Genomic DNA, 15,415 nt, shown 5'->3' on the forward strand with positions numbered 1-15,415 from the left:
CCGCGTTTTCCGCCACCATCCTACTTCGGCCAAATGTATCCGCTATAAGCAGCTCCGAGCGCGATGCCGTCGTGTCATCCGCGATAGCAAGAAGGCAAGCTGGAAATTCTTTATTAGCTCATTTAACACCTTCACTCCCTCCTCGGAAGTTTGGAGTCGGCTTCGACGGTTCTCAGGCGCGCCTAGTTTCTCCCCGGTCTCTGGGCTCACTGTCGCGCGTGACACATTAGTGGACCCTGTCGCAATTTCTAACTCGTTGGGTCAGCACTTTGCTGAGATTTCGAGCTCTTCAAATTACCCGCCAGCGTTTCTTCCGACGAAACGTGCAGCGGAAGTGCGACCTCTTGCTTTCTCCTCTCAAAATCGCGAAAGCTACAATACTGTTTTCTGCATGCGGGAACTCCAACATGCACTCTCTTCTTCTCGCTCCTCCGCCCCAGGACCGGATGGTATCCACGTCCAAATGTTGCTGCATTTATCAACCCATAGTCTGCGTTACCTCCTTCACCTTTATAATCGAATTTGGAACGACAGTACTTTTCCCAGACGATGGCGGGAAGCTATTGTCGTTCCCATTCCGAAACCTGGAAAGGACAAACATCTCCCCTCTAGCTATCGCCCCATTTCTCTCACGAGTAGTGTCTGTAAGGTTTTGGAGCGTATGGTGAATTACTGTTTAGCGTGGTGGCTGGAATCCCGCAGTCTTTTGACACCTACCCAATGCGGTTTCCGAAAGCATCGCTCTGCAGTTGACCATCTTGTTGCTCTCTCCACTTACATCATGAACAATTTTCTCTGGAAACGCCAAACGGTAGCAATATTTTTTGGTCTGGAGAGAGCGTACGATACCTGTTGGAGGACAGGCATCCTCCGCACACTGTTCTCTTGGGGCTTTCGAGGACGGCTGCCCCTTTTTCTTCGCGAATTTATGGCAGAGCGCACATTTAGGGTGCGGGTGAACACTATTCTCTCCCGTACATTCTCCCAAGAAAACGGGGTACCCCAGGGCTCCGTGCTGAGTGTTGTACTGTTTGCCATTGCCATCAATCCAATTATGGAATGTCTCCTTCCTGATGTCTCGGGCTCCCTCTTTGTGGACGATTTTGCGATCTACTACAGCTCTCAACGGACCAGCCTTCTTGAACGACGTCTTCAAGGATGTCTCGATCGCCTCCACTCTTGGAGCATCGAAACCGGCTTCCGTTTTTCTCCCAGTAAGACCGTGTGTGTTAATGTTTGGCGACGTAAGGAGTTTCTTCCGCCCTCCTTACATCTAGGTCCTGTCTACCTTCCGTTTTCCAACGTCGCTAAATTCTTGGGTCTTATGTTTGACAGAAAACTGTGCTGGTCCTCCCACGTTTCCTATCTTTCGGCTCGCTGTCTGCGATCCCTCAACACCCTCCATGTCCTGAATGGTACCTCCTGGGGAGCAGACCGAGTGGTCCTTCTCCACCTCTATCGCTCCTTAGTGCGCTCGAAATTGGACTGTGGAAGCATAGTCTACTCCTCTTCTCGGCCGTCTATTCTTCGACGTCTCGACTCTATCCACCACCGTGGATTACGTTTAGTTCCTGGAGCTTTTTACACTAGCCCTGTGGAAAGCCTTTATGCTGAGAGTGCTGAACCTCCGCTATCCAATCGGCGAGCAGTCCTTCTGAGTCGTTATGCTAGCCATCTGTCTTCCATGCCTGCTAATCCAGCCCATGACCTTTTTTTCGACGCCTCCTTTGATGTAGGGTATGCAGGCCGCCCCTCCTCCCTACTACCACCGGGAGTCCGCTTCCGTCAACTACTCCCTTCTCTTTCCTTCCGCTTTCCTAAAGCCTTCTTGACAACTTGGAGTACAGCACCGCCTTGGCTCCGTCCCCGGATCTGCCTGCTCCGTGACCTTTGTCGATTTCCCAAGGATGGTACCCCTTCACTTGTTTATCGTCGGGCATTTGCTGCTCTATGTGCACAAATGAAGGACGCCACATTTATTTACACCCATGGCTCCAAAACATCGTTAGGTGTAGGGAGTGCCTATATTGTTGGCGACACCCCAAATCACTTTCGGCTTCCCGACCAGTGGTCGCTTTATACTGCTGAGCTTTACGCTGTTCTCCAGGCTGTCCACTACATCCGCCGCCATCAGCGGATACAGTACGTAATCTGCTCGGATTCTCTCAGCTCTCTCCTCAGTCTCCACGCTCTTTATCCTGTGCACCCTCTGGTCCACCGGATTCAGGACTGTCTGCGCTTGCTCCACCTGGGGGCGTCTCGGTGGCGTTCCTCTGGCTCCCGGGACACGTTGGTATCTGTGGAAATGAGGCGGCCGATATTGCAGCCAAGGCTGCAGTCTCACTTCCTCGGCCAGCTATTCAATCGCTTCCCTTCGCCGAGCTACGGAACGTTTTATGTCGTCGTGTTGTTCATTTATGGGACACGCATTGGTCGACACGTACCCATAATAAATTGCGTGACGTGAAAGCTCTTGCTTGTGCTTGGACCTCTTCCTCCCGAACGCGTCGTCGGGAGGAGGTAATTTTAACTAGACTCCGGATAGGGCACTGTCTTTTTAGCCATCAACATCTTTTAAGCGGTGATCCTCGCCCACTCTGTCCCCACTGCTCTCAGCTGTGGACGGTAAGACACCTTTTAATTGAGTGCCCCTATTTTAATCCGTTACGCTCCCGTCTACAGCTATCGCCTGATATATCGTTGATTTTAGCAGATGACACGCGCTCCGCCGACCGCGTTCTCAAGTTTATTAGTGCCAGTGAAATGACGTCAGTCATCTGAAGCTTTTTTTGGGGACAATCAACCCCTTTCTGTAGTGGATTTTTAAGCCTTCCTTCTGCTTTTAGTTTCTCCAATTTTGTGACATTCGTTCTCATTGCTGCTGGTTTTATATTTCGGTTTTTTACTGTTTCCTAAGTCACGGACCAGGCGCTAAAGACCATAGAAGTTTTGCGCCCCAAAAAAAATCCAAAACAAAAAAAAGGTTCTGAATTGCATATAGTGAGTCTTTTCGAAGTTTGTCAGTGAGTTGGCTTTAAACCATTTATTAATATCCATGAAAATATCATTAACAGATCTTTCCAGAACTACACTCAACATACTATTTATTGCAATACTTGTCATCTGCAAACAAAACGAACTCTGCTTCTGGCAGTGTAACTGATGCGAGATCATTAATTTACACAAGAAAAAGCAATGGCCCTAAGATGGATCCTTGTGGGACACCACATGTAATTTCTTCCCATTCTGAGGACTTAATTCACTAGTCCCTTGCACTGACCCTTTGTTTCCTCTTAGCAAGGTACAGGGTGTTTCAAAAATGACCGGTATATTTGAAACGGCAATAAAAACTAAACGAGCAGCGATAGAAATACACCGTTTGTTGCAATATGCTTGGGACAACAGTAAGTTTTCAGGCAGACAAACTTTCGAAATTACAGTAGTTACAATTGTCAACAACAGATGGCGCTGCGGTCTGGGAAACTCTATAGTACGATATTTTCCACATATCCACCATGCGTAGCAATATGGCGTAGTCTCTGAATGAAATTACCCGAAACCTTTGACAACGTGTCTGGCGGAATGGCTTCACATGCAGATGAGATGTACTGCTTCAGCTGTTTCTGGATTCTGGCGGTACACCTGGTCTTTCAAGTGTCCCCACAGAAAGAAGTCACAGGGGTTCATGTCTGGCGAATAGGGAGGCCAATCCACGCCGCCTCCTGTATGTTTCGGATAGCCCAAAGCAATCACACGATCATCGAAATATTCATTCAGGAAATTAAAGACGTTGGCCGTGCGATGTGGCCGGGCACCATCTTGCATAAACCACGAGGTGTTCGCAGTGTCGTCTAAGGCAGTTTGTACCGCCACAAATTCACGAAGAATGTCCAGATAGCGTGATGCAGTAATCGTTTCGGATCTGAAAAATGGGCCAATGATTCCTTTGGAAGACATGGCGGCCCAGACCAGTACTTTTTGAGGATGCAGGGACGATGGGACTGCAACATGGGGCTTTTCGGTTCCCCATATGCGCCAGTTCTGTTTATTGACGAAGCCGTCCAGGTAAAAATAAGCTTCGTCAGTAAACCAAATGCTGCCCACATACATATCGCCGTCATCAATCCTGTGCACTATATCGTTAGCGAATGTGTCTCGTGCAGCAATGGTAGCGGCGCTGAGGGGTTGCCGCGTTTGAATTTTGTATGGATAGAGGTGTAAACTCTGGCGCATGAGACGATACGTGGACGTTGGCGTCATTTGGACCGCAGCTGCAACACGGCGAACGGAAACCCGAGGCCGCTGTTGGATCACCTGCTGCACTAGCTGCGCGTTGCCCTCTGTGGTTGCCGTACGCGGTCGCCCTACCTTTCCAGCACGTTCATCCGTCACGTTCCCAGTCCGTTGAAATTTTTCAAACAGATCCTTTATTGTATTGCTTTTCGGTCCTTTGGTTACATTAAACCTCCGTTGAAAACTTCGTCTTGTTGCAACAACACTGTGTTCTAGGCGGTGGAATTCCAACTCCAGAAAAATCCTCTGTTCTAAGGAATAAACCATGTTGTCTACAGCACACTTGCACGTTGTGAACAGCACACACTTACAGCAGAACGACGACGTACAGAATGGCGCACCCACAGACGGCGTTGTCTTCTATATCTTTCACATCACTTGCAGCGCCATCTGTTGTTGAAAATTGTAACTACTGTAATTTCGAAAGTTTGTCTGCCTGAAAATGTACTGTTGTCCCAAGCATATTGCAACAAACGGTGTATTTCTATCGCTGCTCGTTTAGTTTTTATTGCCGTTTCAAATATACCGGTCATTTTTGAAACACACTGTATGACTTCAACCATTTTGCAGCACTGCATATGACACCATAGAATTCTAATTCATTTAAAAGGATTTTCTGGGTCACACAATCGAATGCCTTTGACAAATCACAGAAAATACCGGCTGCTTGTAACTGGTTATTTAATGAATTAAGTAAATTTTCACTGTAGGTGTAAGTAACCTTGATATCAGAACCCTCCAGAAATCTAAACGGTGTTCTTGATAATGTTATTTGTGGTCAGATGGTTGACAAGCTGCCTGTACATTACTTTTTCCAAATTTTTTGAGAATGCTGGCAAAAGTGAAATCGGTCTGTAGTTTGATGGTATCTCTTTATCCCCTTTCTTGATTAGAGGCTTAACATCTACGTGTTTTAGCCAGTCAGGAAATGTAACAGTTACAATTGATTGGTTACACAAGTAACTTTGAATTGTATTAAACTCACAAGAAGATGCCGTAATTAAGTTTGATATTTCATTGTAACCACTAGAATGCTTTATTTTTAAAGATTTTATTATGGAAGTTATTTCTATTTGTATCCGAGCAGTCAATTGGGCGCAAGGGGCCGATTGACCTGGCATTTCAAGCGTGACCACATTCACACACCATCTGACGTGAGCATGTGTATGTCCCTCTGAAACCATCTGATCTAACCGACTTTACAAACAGTGTTACTGCAACAGTTACTCCTGACACATTGATGGTTTCAGAACAATTCGCCTATCGACTCGATGTGTGGTCGGTGTTTACACTGAATAATTGTAAGAAAAACTGTTCGTGTTTCTCTATCATTTGATATATTATTTATAATCATAAGGTGAATATAATATGTAGTACAAAGTCTTAAAACCCATGTATTCATTTTGAAACACCCTGTATATACCAGTGCCACGAGGTGCTAGTGCACTGCAGCAGTCCATCTACGTTCGCCAGAAACCACACAAGGTGACAGCGCACTACACAGATCTCGAATTCACTCACTGTAAAATAAACTCAGATAGGAATCAGTGTGTGCTATAGTTATACTGATAGAAAAAACATATTTCATGGGATTCTGAAGTATACCACATAAAGTTCTGGATTTTATCATACAGGAATCCATTCGAGGCGCTTAGAGCCATAAAGCACATAATGGTCGATTGGGAGACTGTAGCATGTGTCCATGCTTCTGACATGTCATGTTGGTCGGTAGGCCCACATTCTATGTGTATCTGAACATTAAAGAAAAGTTGTCTCATTGGTTTCTTTGAAATTCTCAAATATGGGAGTCGAAGACGGCGTGCTTTTGGCCCTTGTGGCTCTCAGCGCCCCATTTGCATTAGTTGTGTGACAGTACTATTTGAATTTAATCTTTTCCACAAACGGCAGTTAGTATTTGGAGTTGGTTGTCTACTTTGCAGGAATGGGCTTTCCTGTGGAGTGTCAACGTGAACTCTGTTGAACCTCTGTTAAGCACAGACAGAAACGAAAATTACCACCAAAAAGTAGCCTGAAAGAAACTAGAGCATTCCAGACCCGATCTATTGTCTAAAAAAGTGACTAAATCAAATAACCCTGACTACAAGCGAACACGTAACAAAAAGAGTATAATAAGCGTCAGTTACGTGATGGCAATGTAAGACTGTCTGATTTTCAGCCCAGAAGTTACTCCATTAACTAATACAAGAATTAGGGGTCTTGTACATTTGTCCGAGAAAATAAAAAGCACGAAAACTCCCACTCCCACAAAAATGAGAAACAGGGAGTATCGAGAAGAAACATAATCGGTAAATAGAACATTGGAGAAGTAGATCGGGTTAGTGAGGATTTGCTGCTGTGCCCACTGACAGAACTGTACACGATTCCCATGCAATTGTTGATGTAGGTGTACATGGTAAGGATCGAACAGGTGACGTGTAAGAACACGATGTACACTGGTTTTAGGAACGCCAATCTCGTGTTCAGGCCGCTGTGAGCTCACATGTGGATTCATAGCAACTGAAGCAGGAACAGTAACTTCGGCAGCTTCATCTGTGCGAGTGCTATGACGATGGCGTTGTTGTGGGTTGAAACTTCCCGTTTCCTGAAGCGTCGCACCAAAACAAGAAAACATCCACCAGGAAGATGGGTTCTTGTCAAGATATCGCTCTCTGTACAGTTCCACTGCCTGCGTAGCATTTCGCCTGCCTTCAACACCACTATAAGACCCCCAGGGGGTCCACAACTCTTTTGTGAAATTGTGCATGGGGAGCACGGGGCCCCGAGGTATTGCAGGCTTCCTTCATTTCCAGGGCTGCATTTCCTTGTCCTTCCCCTCCTTCCTTCTCCTTGCTCCTCCCCCTCTCCTCGCCCCCTCTCCTCGCCCCCTCTCCTCGCCCCCTCTCCTCGCCCCCTCTCCTCGCCCCCTCTCCTCGCCCCCTCTCCTCGCCCCCTCTCCTCGCCCCCTCTCCTCGCCCCCTCTCCTCGCCCCCTCTCCTCGCCCCCTCTCCTCGCCCCCTCTCCTCGCCCCCTCTCCTCGCCCCCTCTCCTCGCCCCCTCTCCTCGCCCCCTCTCCTCGCCCCCTCTCCTCGCCCCCTCTCCTCGCCCCCTCTCCTCGCCCCCTCTCCTCGCCCCCTCTCCTCGCCCCCTCTCCTCGCCCCCTCTCCTCGCCCCCTCTCCTCGCCCCCTCTCCTCGCCCCCTCTCCTCGCCCCCTCTCCTCGCCCCCTCTCCTCGCCCCCTCTCCTCGCCCCCTCTCCTCGCCCCCTCTCCTCGCCCCCTCTCCTCGCCCCCTCTCCTCGCCCCCTCTCCTCGCCCCCTCTCCTCGCCCCCTCTCCTCGCCCCCTCTCCTCGCCCCCTCTCCTCGCCCCCTCTCCTCGCCCCCTCTCCTCGCCCCCTCTCCTCGCCCCCTCTCCTCGCCCCCTCTCCTCGCCCCCTCTCCTCGCCCCCTCTCCTCGCCCCTCTCCTCGCCCCTCTCCTCGCCCCTCTCCTCGCCCCTCTCCTCGCCCCTCTCCTCGCCCCTCTCCTCGCCCCCTCTCCTCGCCCCCTCTCCTCGCCCCCTCTCCTCGCCCCCTCTCCTCGCCCCTCTCCTCGCCCCTCTCCTCGCCCCTCTCCTCGCCCCTCTCCTCGCCCCTCTCCTCGCCCCCTCTCCTCGCCCCTCTCCTCGCCCCTCTCCTCGCCCCCTCTCCTCGCCCCTCTCCTCGCCCCCTCTCCTCGCCCCCTCTCCTCGCCCCCTCTCCTCGCCCCCTCTCCTCGCCCCCTCTCCTCGCCCCCTCTCCTCGCCCCCTCTCCTCGCCCCCTCTCCTCGCCCCCTCTCCTCGCCCCCTCTCCTCGCCCCCTCTCCTCGCCCCCTCTCCTCGCCCCCTCTCCTCGCCCCCTCTCCTCGCCCCCTCTCCTCGCCCCCTCTCCTCGCCCCCTCTCCTCGCCCCCTCTCCTCGCCCCCTCTCCTCGCCCCCTCTCCTCGCCCCCTCTCCTCGCCCCCTCTCCTCGCCCCCTCTCCTCGCCCCCTCTCCTCGCCCCCTCTCCTCGCCCCCTCTCCTCGCCCCCTCTCCTCGCCCCCTCTCCTCGCCCCCTCTCCTCGCCCCCTCTCCTCGCCCCCTCTCCTCGCCCCCTCTCCTCGCCCCCTCTCCTCGCCCCCTCTCCTCGCCCCCTCTCCTCGCCCCCTCTCCTCGCCCCCTCTCCTCGCCCCCTCTCCTCGCCCCCTCTCCTCGCCCCCTCTCCTCGCCCCCTCTCCTCGCCCCCTCTCCTCGCCCCCTCTCCTCGCCCCCTCTCCTCGCCCCCTCTCCTCGCCCCCTCTCCTCGCCCCCTCTCCTCGCCCCCTCTCCTCGCCCCCTCTCCTCGCCCCCTCTCCTCGCCCCCTCTCCTCGCCCCCTCTCCTCGCCCCCTCTCCTCGCCCCCTCTCCTCGCCCCCTCTCCTCGCCCCCTCTCCTCGCCCCCTCTCCTCGCCCCCTCTCCTCGCCCCCTCTCCTCGCCCCCTCTCCTCGCCCCCTCTCCTCGCCCCCTCTCCTCGCCCCCTCTCCTCGCCCCCTCTCCTCGCCCCCTCTCCTCGCCCCCTCTCCTCGCCCCCTCTCCTCGCCCCCTCTCCTCGCCCCCTCTCCTCGCCCCCTCTCCTCGCCCCCTCTCCTCGCCCCCTCTCCTCGCCCCCTCTCCTCGCCCCCTCTCCTCGCCCCCTCTCCTCGCCCCCTCTCCTCGCCCCCTCTCCTCGCCCCCTCTCCTCGCCCCCTCTCCTCGCCCCCTCTCCTCGCCCCCTCTCCTCGCCCCCTCTCCTCGCCCCCTCTCCTCGCCCCCTCTCCTCGCCCCCTCTCCTCGCCCCCTCTCCTCGCCCCCTCTCCTCGCCCCCTCTCCTCGCCCCCTCTCCTCGCCCCCTCTCCTCGCCCCCTCTCCTCGCCCCCTCTCCTCGCCCCCTCTCCTCGCCCCCTCTCCTCGCCCCCTCTCCTCGCCCCCTCTCCTCGCCCCCTCTCCTCGCCCCCTCTCCTCGCCCCCTCTCCTCGCCCCCTCTCCTCGCCCCCTCTCCTCGCCCCCTCTCCTCGCCCCCTCTCCTCGCCCCCTCTCCTCGCCCCCTCTCCTCGCCCCCTCTCCTCGCCCCCTCTCCTCGCCCCCTCTCCTCGCCCCCTCTCCTCGCCCCCTCTCCTCGCCCCCTCTCCTCGCCCCCTCTCCTCGCCCCCTCTCCTCGCCCCCTCTCCTCGCCCCCTCTCCTCGCCCCCTCCCCTCGCCCCCTCTCCTCGCCCCCTCTCCTCGCCCCCTCCGTTTATTATGTTGGTTTTGCAGTTTAGCCTCATTGTGTACTCGCCTCCTTTTGACACTCCCTGGTCCCCCTCTGGGGTTTGAACTCCACTAATAAATTTCTCTTTCATAGTGTAAGCCATTTTGGGATGAGCACCTTACCTAGTGTCTCCGACAAGTGCCCTCCTAGTTCATTCCACCTTTTATTTCACGTCGTCTGATGCTAGGATGCATAGTCAGCATGGAAGCCAGCCCGTGTGGTGGGGTCATTATGTATCCTTTTGGTTGAGCCCCCTGAACACACAAGGATCACATCGGGGTAAGAATAGGCCCGAGGTATTCCTGCCTGTCGTAAGAGGCGACAAAAAGGAGTTTCAACCATGTGATGGTCCCCCTTGGGGTTTGACCTCCATTTTTCAAAATTCTACAGAAGTACGAGCCTTTTGGGGAAGGACGCCTTACGTGGTCTACCACTGGTCCTCAGTGCACTAAGACCTTGGCACTCAGCATTGTACCGGCGTTGTAACCATACCCACTATTCCTCAAATTGGGCCTAAACGCCTGATGGGTTGTAAAAGTTACACCCATAGTGCGTCCCCATCTGCACCTACGTTCATGATGGACTTTCCATGGCACCCAAAATCCAGCACGGTAGCCAGCCCGTTGTGGTGGGGTCGTCATGTACCCTCTAGGTTGTAGCCCCCTGACAACACAGGGATCGTACTGCCGATACCTGAGCTGCACCCTCCCCACGTCGGCCAAGGAGTAGATGCCCGGCTCCTTGGGGCATCAGGACTCCCGGCAATGGTCATCCTGCCAGGTGGCCCTTGCTGAGGCTGGGTGGCGCCCATGGGGAGAGCCCCTGGTCGAAGTGGGTGGTATCGGGGCGGACGTTTCGCAGATGAAACGTCAACACGTATCAGGTCGCTCTGCGGCCGAGTCTTTCAAAAGGAAAGGTACTGTTTCTAGTTCTGGTTCTCCTGCCCTTTCCCACTTGGCCACTCCCTGGGAGGAGGGACAGGCCCGCCGGCTTGGGGCGAAGTACTTCACCCGCTATTTGGTCTGTTCTCGAACCGATGGGGGGACGTTCGCCACCTCCAAGCCCATGTTCTTTGTTCAGCACATTGAGGACATCTTCGAGGAAATTGAGGCTCTCAGTAAGATGCGTTCGGGGTCCGTTCTTATAAAGACCACCTCCGCCACACAGTCGGCGGCGCTCCAGGCGTGCGACCACCTAGGGGATATCCCAGTGTCCATTGTCCCGCATCTGGCACTAAATAGGATGCAGGGGGTTATTTTTCATCGGAACCTCCGGCTGCAATCTGATAAGGAGCTCAGGACCAATCTGGTGCGCCGAGGTGTGCATTTCGTCCGGCGAGTCTAGCGCGGCCCCAAAAACCGTCGCATCGACACTAGGGCCTTTATCCTCGCCTTCGAGGGGGACGTTCTCCCAGAGAAGGTAAAGGTGATGTGCTACCAGTGCGACGTGCGACCTTACGCTGTTTTCGGTGTTTGCGCTTTGGGCACATGTCGTCACAGTGTGAGGCTGAGCCCCTTTGTGGCGATTGTGGCCGTCCTCTTCGTTGCGTTAATTGTCCTGGCATCCACTCGCCTAGATCCTCAGACTGCCCCGCATATCAGAAAGAGCGAAGATACAAGAACTCAAAACTTTGGATCGTCTCTCTTATTCTGAGGCCAGGAAGAAATATGACAGCCTCCATCCCGTGCTTTTGACCACTTTGTTTGCTTCAGTTGTGTCCCCTTCTTCCGCGGTATCTTCACCCATATCCTGTCCCCCCAGGGGATCCACAACTCTTTTGTGGATACGTGCGTAGCGAGCACGGGACCCCAAGCTGATGTGGCCTTCCTTCCTTTCCGGGCTGCATACCTTCCCTCACCGCATCCTTCCCCATCCTCCATCTTCGCCCCCCCCCCCCTCACCTCTGGCTCTTTCCTACCCTTTCTCCCCCTCTGGGGGAATGGTTTGTGCCTACGTCCGGAGACGGACGCTTGTAAATGTACCACATTCTTCGCCTTCCTTACTTGTAAGTCTTCATCTTTCCTTTGTCCTTCTCTTTTCCTTACCTCTTCTCTCTACCCTTTTCTCCGCTGCGGCGTTTGAGACCTCTTCTTTCCTTTCCCTTTCTCTTTCTTCCTCCCTGTGCGTGTCTGAAGGCCGACCCACGCACTTCCATGCGTAGCCGGTGACGGGGTAACACATAATTCCCCGCCCCGGGTAGACAGGTAGGACACGTACGTACCCCCTGGTAACGGCCAGGCCCAGGGAGGGGTGATTACCCGAGCTGATACCTTCCGAAAGTGCCGATTGGTCCCTCCGTCCGTTTGTCGGGAGGTGTGACCTGAGGTGTGAACAATCACCTAAGGCGGGAGTGCCCTCAGAGAGGGCCCCCACAAGGGAGGAGCGCGCCATCGGAGACGCCGGTAATCATGGGGGATTCTTCCGCAATGGTTTCCTCATCTTCTGCTATGTCTGCAAACAAACGTAAGTTCACTGAGTCTCAACCACAGTCAGTTCTTCCATCGTTGCCACAGTTCCTTGTTGTTTCTCGAACTGATGAAGGTCACGACTTCTCCACGGTCAACCCTTTCATTATTCAGAAAGGTGTCGACGCAATTGCAGGTCCTGTAAAGTCTTGTTCCAGATTACGGAATGGCACCCTGTTGCTAGAAACACACAGTGCCCTCCAGGCACAAAAATTGCTGCGTACCTCACTACTACACACTTTCCCTGTCCGGGTGGAACCGCACCGTACCTTAAATTCCTCGCGTGGAGTCGTTTATACACGCTCCCTCGATGGACTGTCTGACGAAGAAATTCAGCACTACCTGTCAGACCAGGGTGTAACGGCTGTTCATAGGGTTATGAAAAGGGTTGACACAAACATCATTCCAACCCGCACTGTGTTTTTGACATTTGACAAAGTGCAACTCCCATCGAAAATCAAAGCCGGCTATGAGATAATTTCCGTTCGTCCTTACGTCCCAAACCCTACGCGTTGCTATCGGTGCCAGCGCTTCAATCACACCAGCCAGTCCTGTTCTAATCCGGCCAAATGTGTTACGTGTGGCAGGGATGCCCATGAGGGTGCTTGTCCACCTCCATCCCCTCGCTGTATCAACTGTATGGGTGACCCCGCTGCATCCTCTAGAGATTGCCAAGTTTTTAAGGACGAAAAGCTCATCCAGGAAATAAGAGTGAAGGAAAAGGTGTCGACCTTTGCTGCTCGAAAATTATTCGCCAGTCGACAGCCCACCGTGCCTCAGACAGGCAAATACAGCACTGTCCTTGCTACTCCTTGGCCAACAAAGGAGGCGGCCACGCAGACTTGCGACCTCACCTTTAGTGCCACGGTCGTCAGATCGGCCAGCGCAAAGATCGCCCGTTCAACTTCACCACTTTCGCCTGCCCACTCTATGGCTCACTCTTCGTCGGGTTCTACTAAATCTCGAGCCCAAAAGTCCGACACCAAGTCTTCGAAGAAAGAGCATACTCGTGAAGAGTTTTTACGTCCGGCAACTTCACCACCATCGGTTCCTCCTTCCTCTAAACCTCATACTTCCAAGAAGGCTACAAAGAAACCCAGTTCCTCTCCTTCTCCGCCAAGGCGTGTCCCATCCACAGCGCCACCTGGCGGAAATCGCCCTCGGCCGTCTTCTGTGTTGCCGAGGCGCACTGCTGGTGGCCGGTCAACCGGCCAATCGCTGGTGGCAGGAGCTGCTCCTGACCAGCCTATGGATCAGGATCTTCTGCCTTCGGCTGAATGCCATTCCATGCTGTCGGTCGCAAGCTCTGAGCAGTCGTTGACAGCACCCTTGGTCACATTCCTCCATTTTCTGTTCACCCCATGTCCATTATCCACTGGAATATCCGCGGCATTCGAGCCAATCGGGATGAATTGTCGATCCTCTTACGATCCTACTCGCCGGTCATCTTCTGTCTTCAGGAAACAAAGCTGCGTCCTAATGACCGCTTTGTTCTCCCTCATTTTCAGTCCGTCCGATATGACCTCCCCTATGTGGAAGGCACTCCAGCACATGGAGGACTCATGATTCTTCTCCATGATACTCTCCATTATCATCCAATCCCCTTAGACAGTTCCTTCCAAGCTGTCGCCGTCCGTCTTTCCCTTTCTGGATACACGTTCTCTCTTTGTACTGTATACATTCCATCGTCCACACCAATGGCACGAGCTGATCTCCTTCATCTTCTTGGTCAGTTTCCACCCCCCTATTTGCTGGTTGGGGACTTCAATGCCCACCACCCGCTTTGGGGATCTCCACATCCTTGTCCACGTGGCTCCCTATTGCTAGACGTCTTCCACCAAGCGGATCTAGTTTGCCTCAACACTGGGGTCCCCACGTTTTTGTCTGCCTCCACAACAAATTTCTCTCATTTGGACCTTGCGATCGGTACTGTTCCGCTAGCTCGGCGCTTCGAATGGTTCGCCCTTGATGATACACACTCGAGTGACCACTTTCCATGTGTCCTTAGGCTGCAGCCTCAACTGCCATATATGCGCCCGCGACGCTGGAAGTTTGCCCAAGCCGATTGGACACTTTTTTCGTCTCTAGCGACATTCGATGACCGTCGCTTTCCCAGCGTCGACGATGAGGTCACACACATTACCGACGTTATTCTTACCGCTGCGGAACATTCAATACCACGCACCTCCGAATTGCCCCGGCGCCCCCCAGTTCCTTGGTGGAACGAGGCATGCCGTGACGCAATCCGTGAGCGGCGACGTGCTCTTCGCATTTTCCGTCACCATCCTACTTTGGCAAACTGTATCTGCTATAAGCAACTCCGTGCACGATGCCGTCGCGTCATCCGCGATAGCAAGAAGGCAAGCTGGCAATTCTTTATTAGCTCATTTAACACCTTCACTCCCTCCTCTCCCCCTGCGGGTCCGGGGTAAGAATAGGCCCGAGGTATTCCTGCCTGTCGTAAGAGGCGACTAAAAGGAGTCCCTCCCCCTCAAGGGGGTAGTTAGCGCCTGCGTCCGGAGACGGACGGTTCCACGACCTCTATTTGCGGTCATTTTGCTTTTTCACTTCTCGTTTCTTCCTTTCTTTGGTTGGTTCCTTTCTTTGCTCTTCTCCACCTCACTGTCTTCCTTACTCTTTCCCCTGCATAATCTCCTTGCCTTCTCATTGCCTTCTTCTCCTTGCCTTCTCATTGCCTTCTTCTCCTTGCCTTCTTCTCCTTGCCTTCTTCTCCTTGCCTTCTTCTCCTTGCCTTCTTCTCCTTGCCTTCTTCTCCTTGCCTTCTTCTCCTTGCCTTCTTCTCCTTGCCTTCTTCTCGTTGCCTTCTTCTCGTTGCCTTCTTCTCGTTGCCTTCTTCTCGTTGCCTTCTTCTCCTTGCCTTCTTCTCCTTGCCTTCTTCTCCTTGCCTTCTTCTCCTTGCCTTCTTCTCCTTGCCTTCTTCTCCTTGCCTTCTTCTCCTTGCCTTCTTCTCCTTGCCTTCTTCTCCTTGCCTTCTTCTCCTTGCCTTCTTCTCATTGCCTTCTTCTCATTGCCTTCTTCTCATTGCCTTCTTCTCCTTGCCTTCTCATTGCCTTCTTCTCCTTGCCTTCTCTGGTCTCCGCCTCGGCGTTTGAGACACTGTCCTCTCTCTCTCTCTCTCTCTCTCTCTCTCTCTCTCTCTCTCCCTCTCTCTCTCCCTCTCTCTCTCCCTCTCCCTCTCCCTCTCCCTCTCCCTCTCCCTCTCCCTCTCCCTCTCCCTCTCCCTCTCCCTCTCCCTCTCCCTCTCCCTCTCCCTCTCCCTCTCCCTCTCCCTCTCCCTCTCCCTCTCCCTCTCCCTCTCCCTCTCCCTCTCCCTCTCCCTCTCCCTCTCCCTCTCCCTCTCCCTCTCCCTCTCCCTCTCCCTCTCCCTCTCCCTCTCCC

The 15,415-nt window shown here is 53.8% G+C and overlaps 1 protein-coding gene across 1 annotated transcript in view; it reads right to left on the bottom strand.

Annotated features, from left to right (window-relative positions):
• The window catches only part of LOC126212592 (spidroin-1-like), a 28,801-nt gene extending 13,770 nt beyond the window's left edge, over nt 1–15,031 (bottom strand). The window contains exons 1-2 of the mRNA XM_049940021.1: nt 14,702–15,031; nt 7,202–9,467 (exon numbers count right to left, since the gene is read on the bottom strand). Of these exons, the coding sequence (XP_049795978.1) occupies nt 7,202–9,467; nt 14,702–15,031 (2,596 nt within the window). The remainder of the gene's footprint in view (nt 1–7,201; nt 9,468–14,701) is intronic.
• Nucleotides 15,032–15,415: the final 384 nt, after the last annotated feature.

This window comes from Schistocerca nitens, chromosome 11, assembly GCF_023898315.1.
Source record: "Schistocerca nitens isolate TAMUIC-IGC-003100 chromosome 11, iqSchNite1.1, whole genome shotgun sequence".
Taxonomy (NCBI): domain Eukaryota; kingdom Metazoa; phylum Arthropoda; class Insecta; order Orthoptera; family Acrididae; genus Schistocerca; species Schistocerca nitens.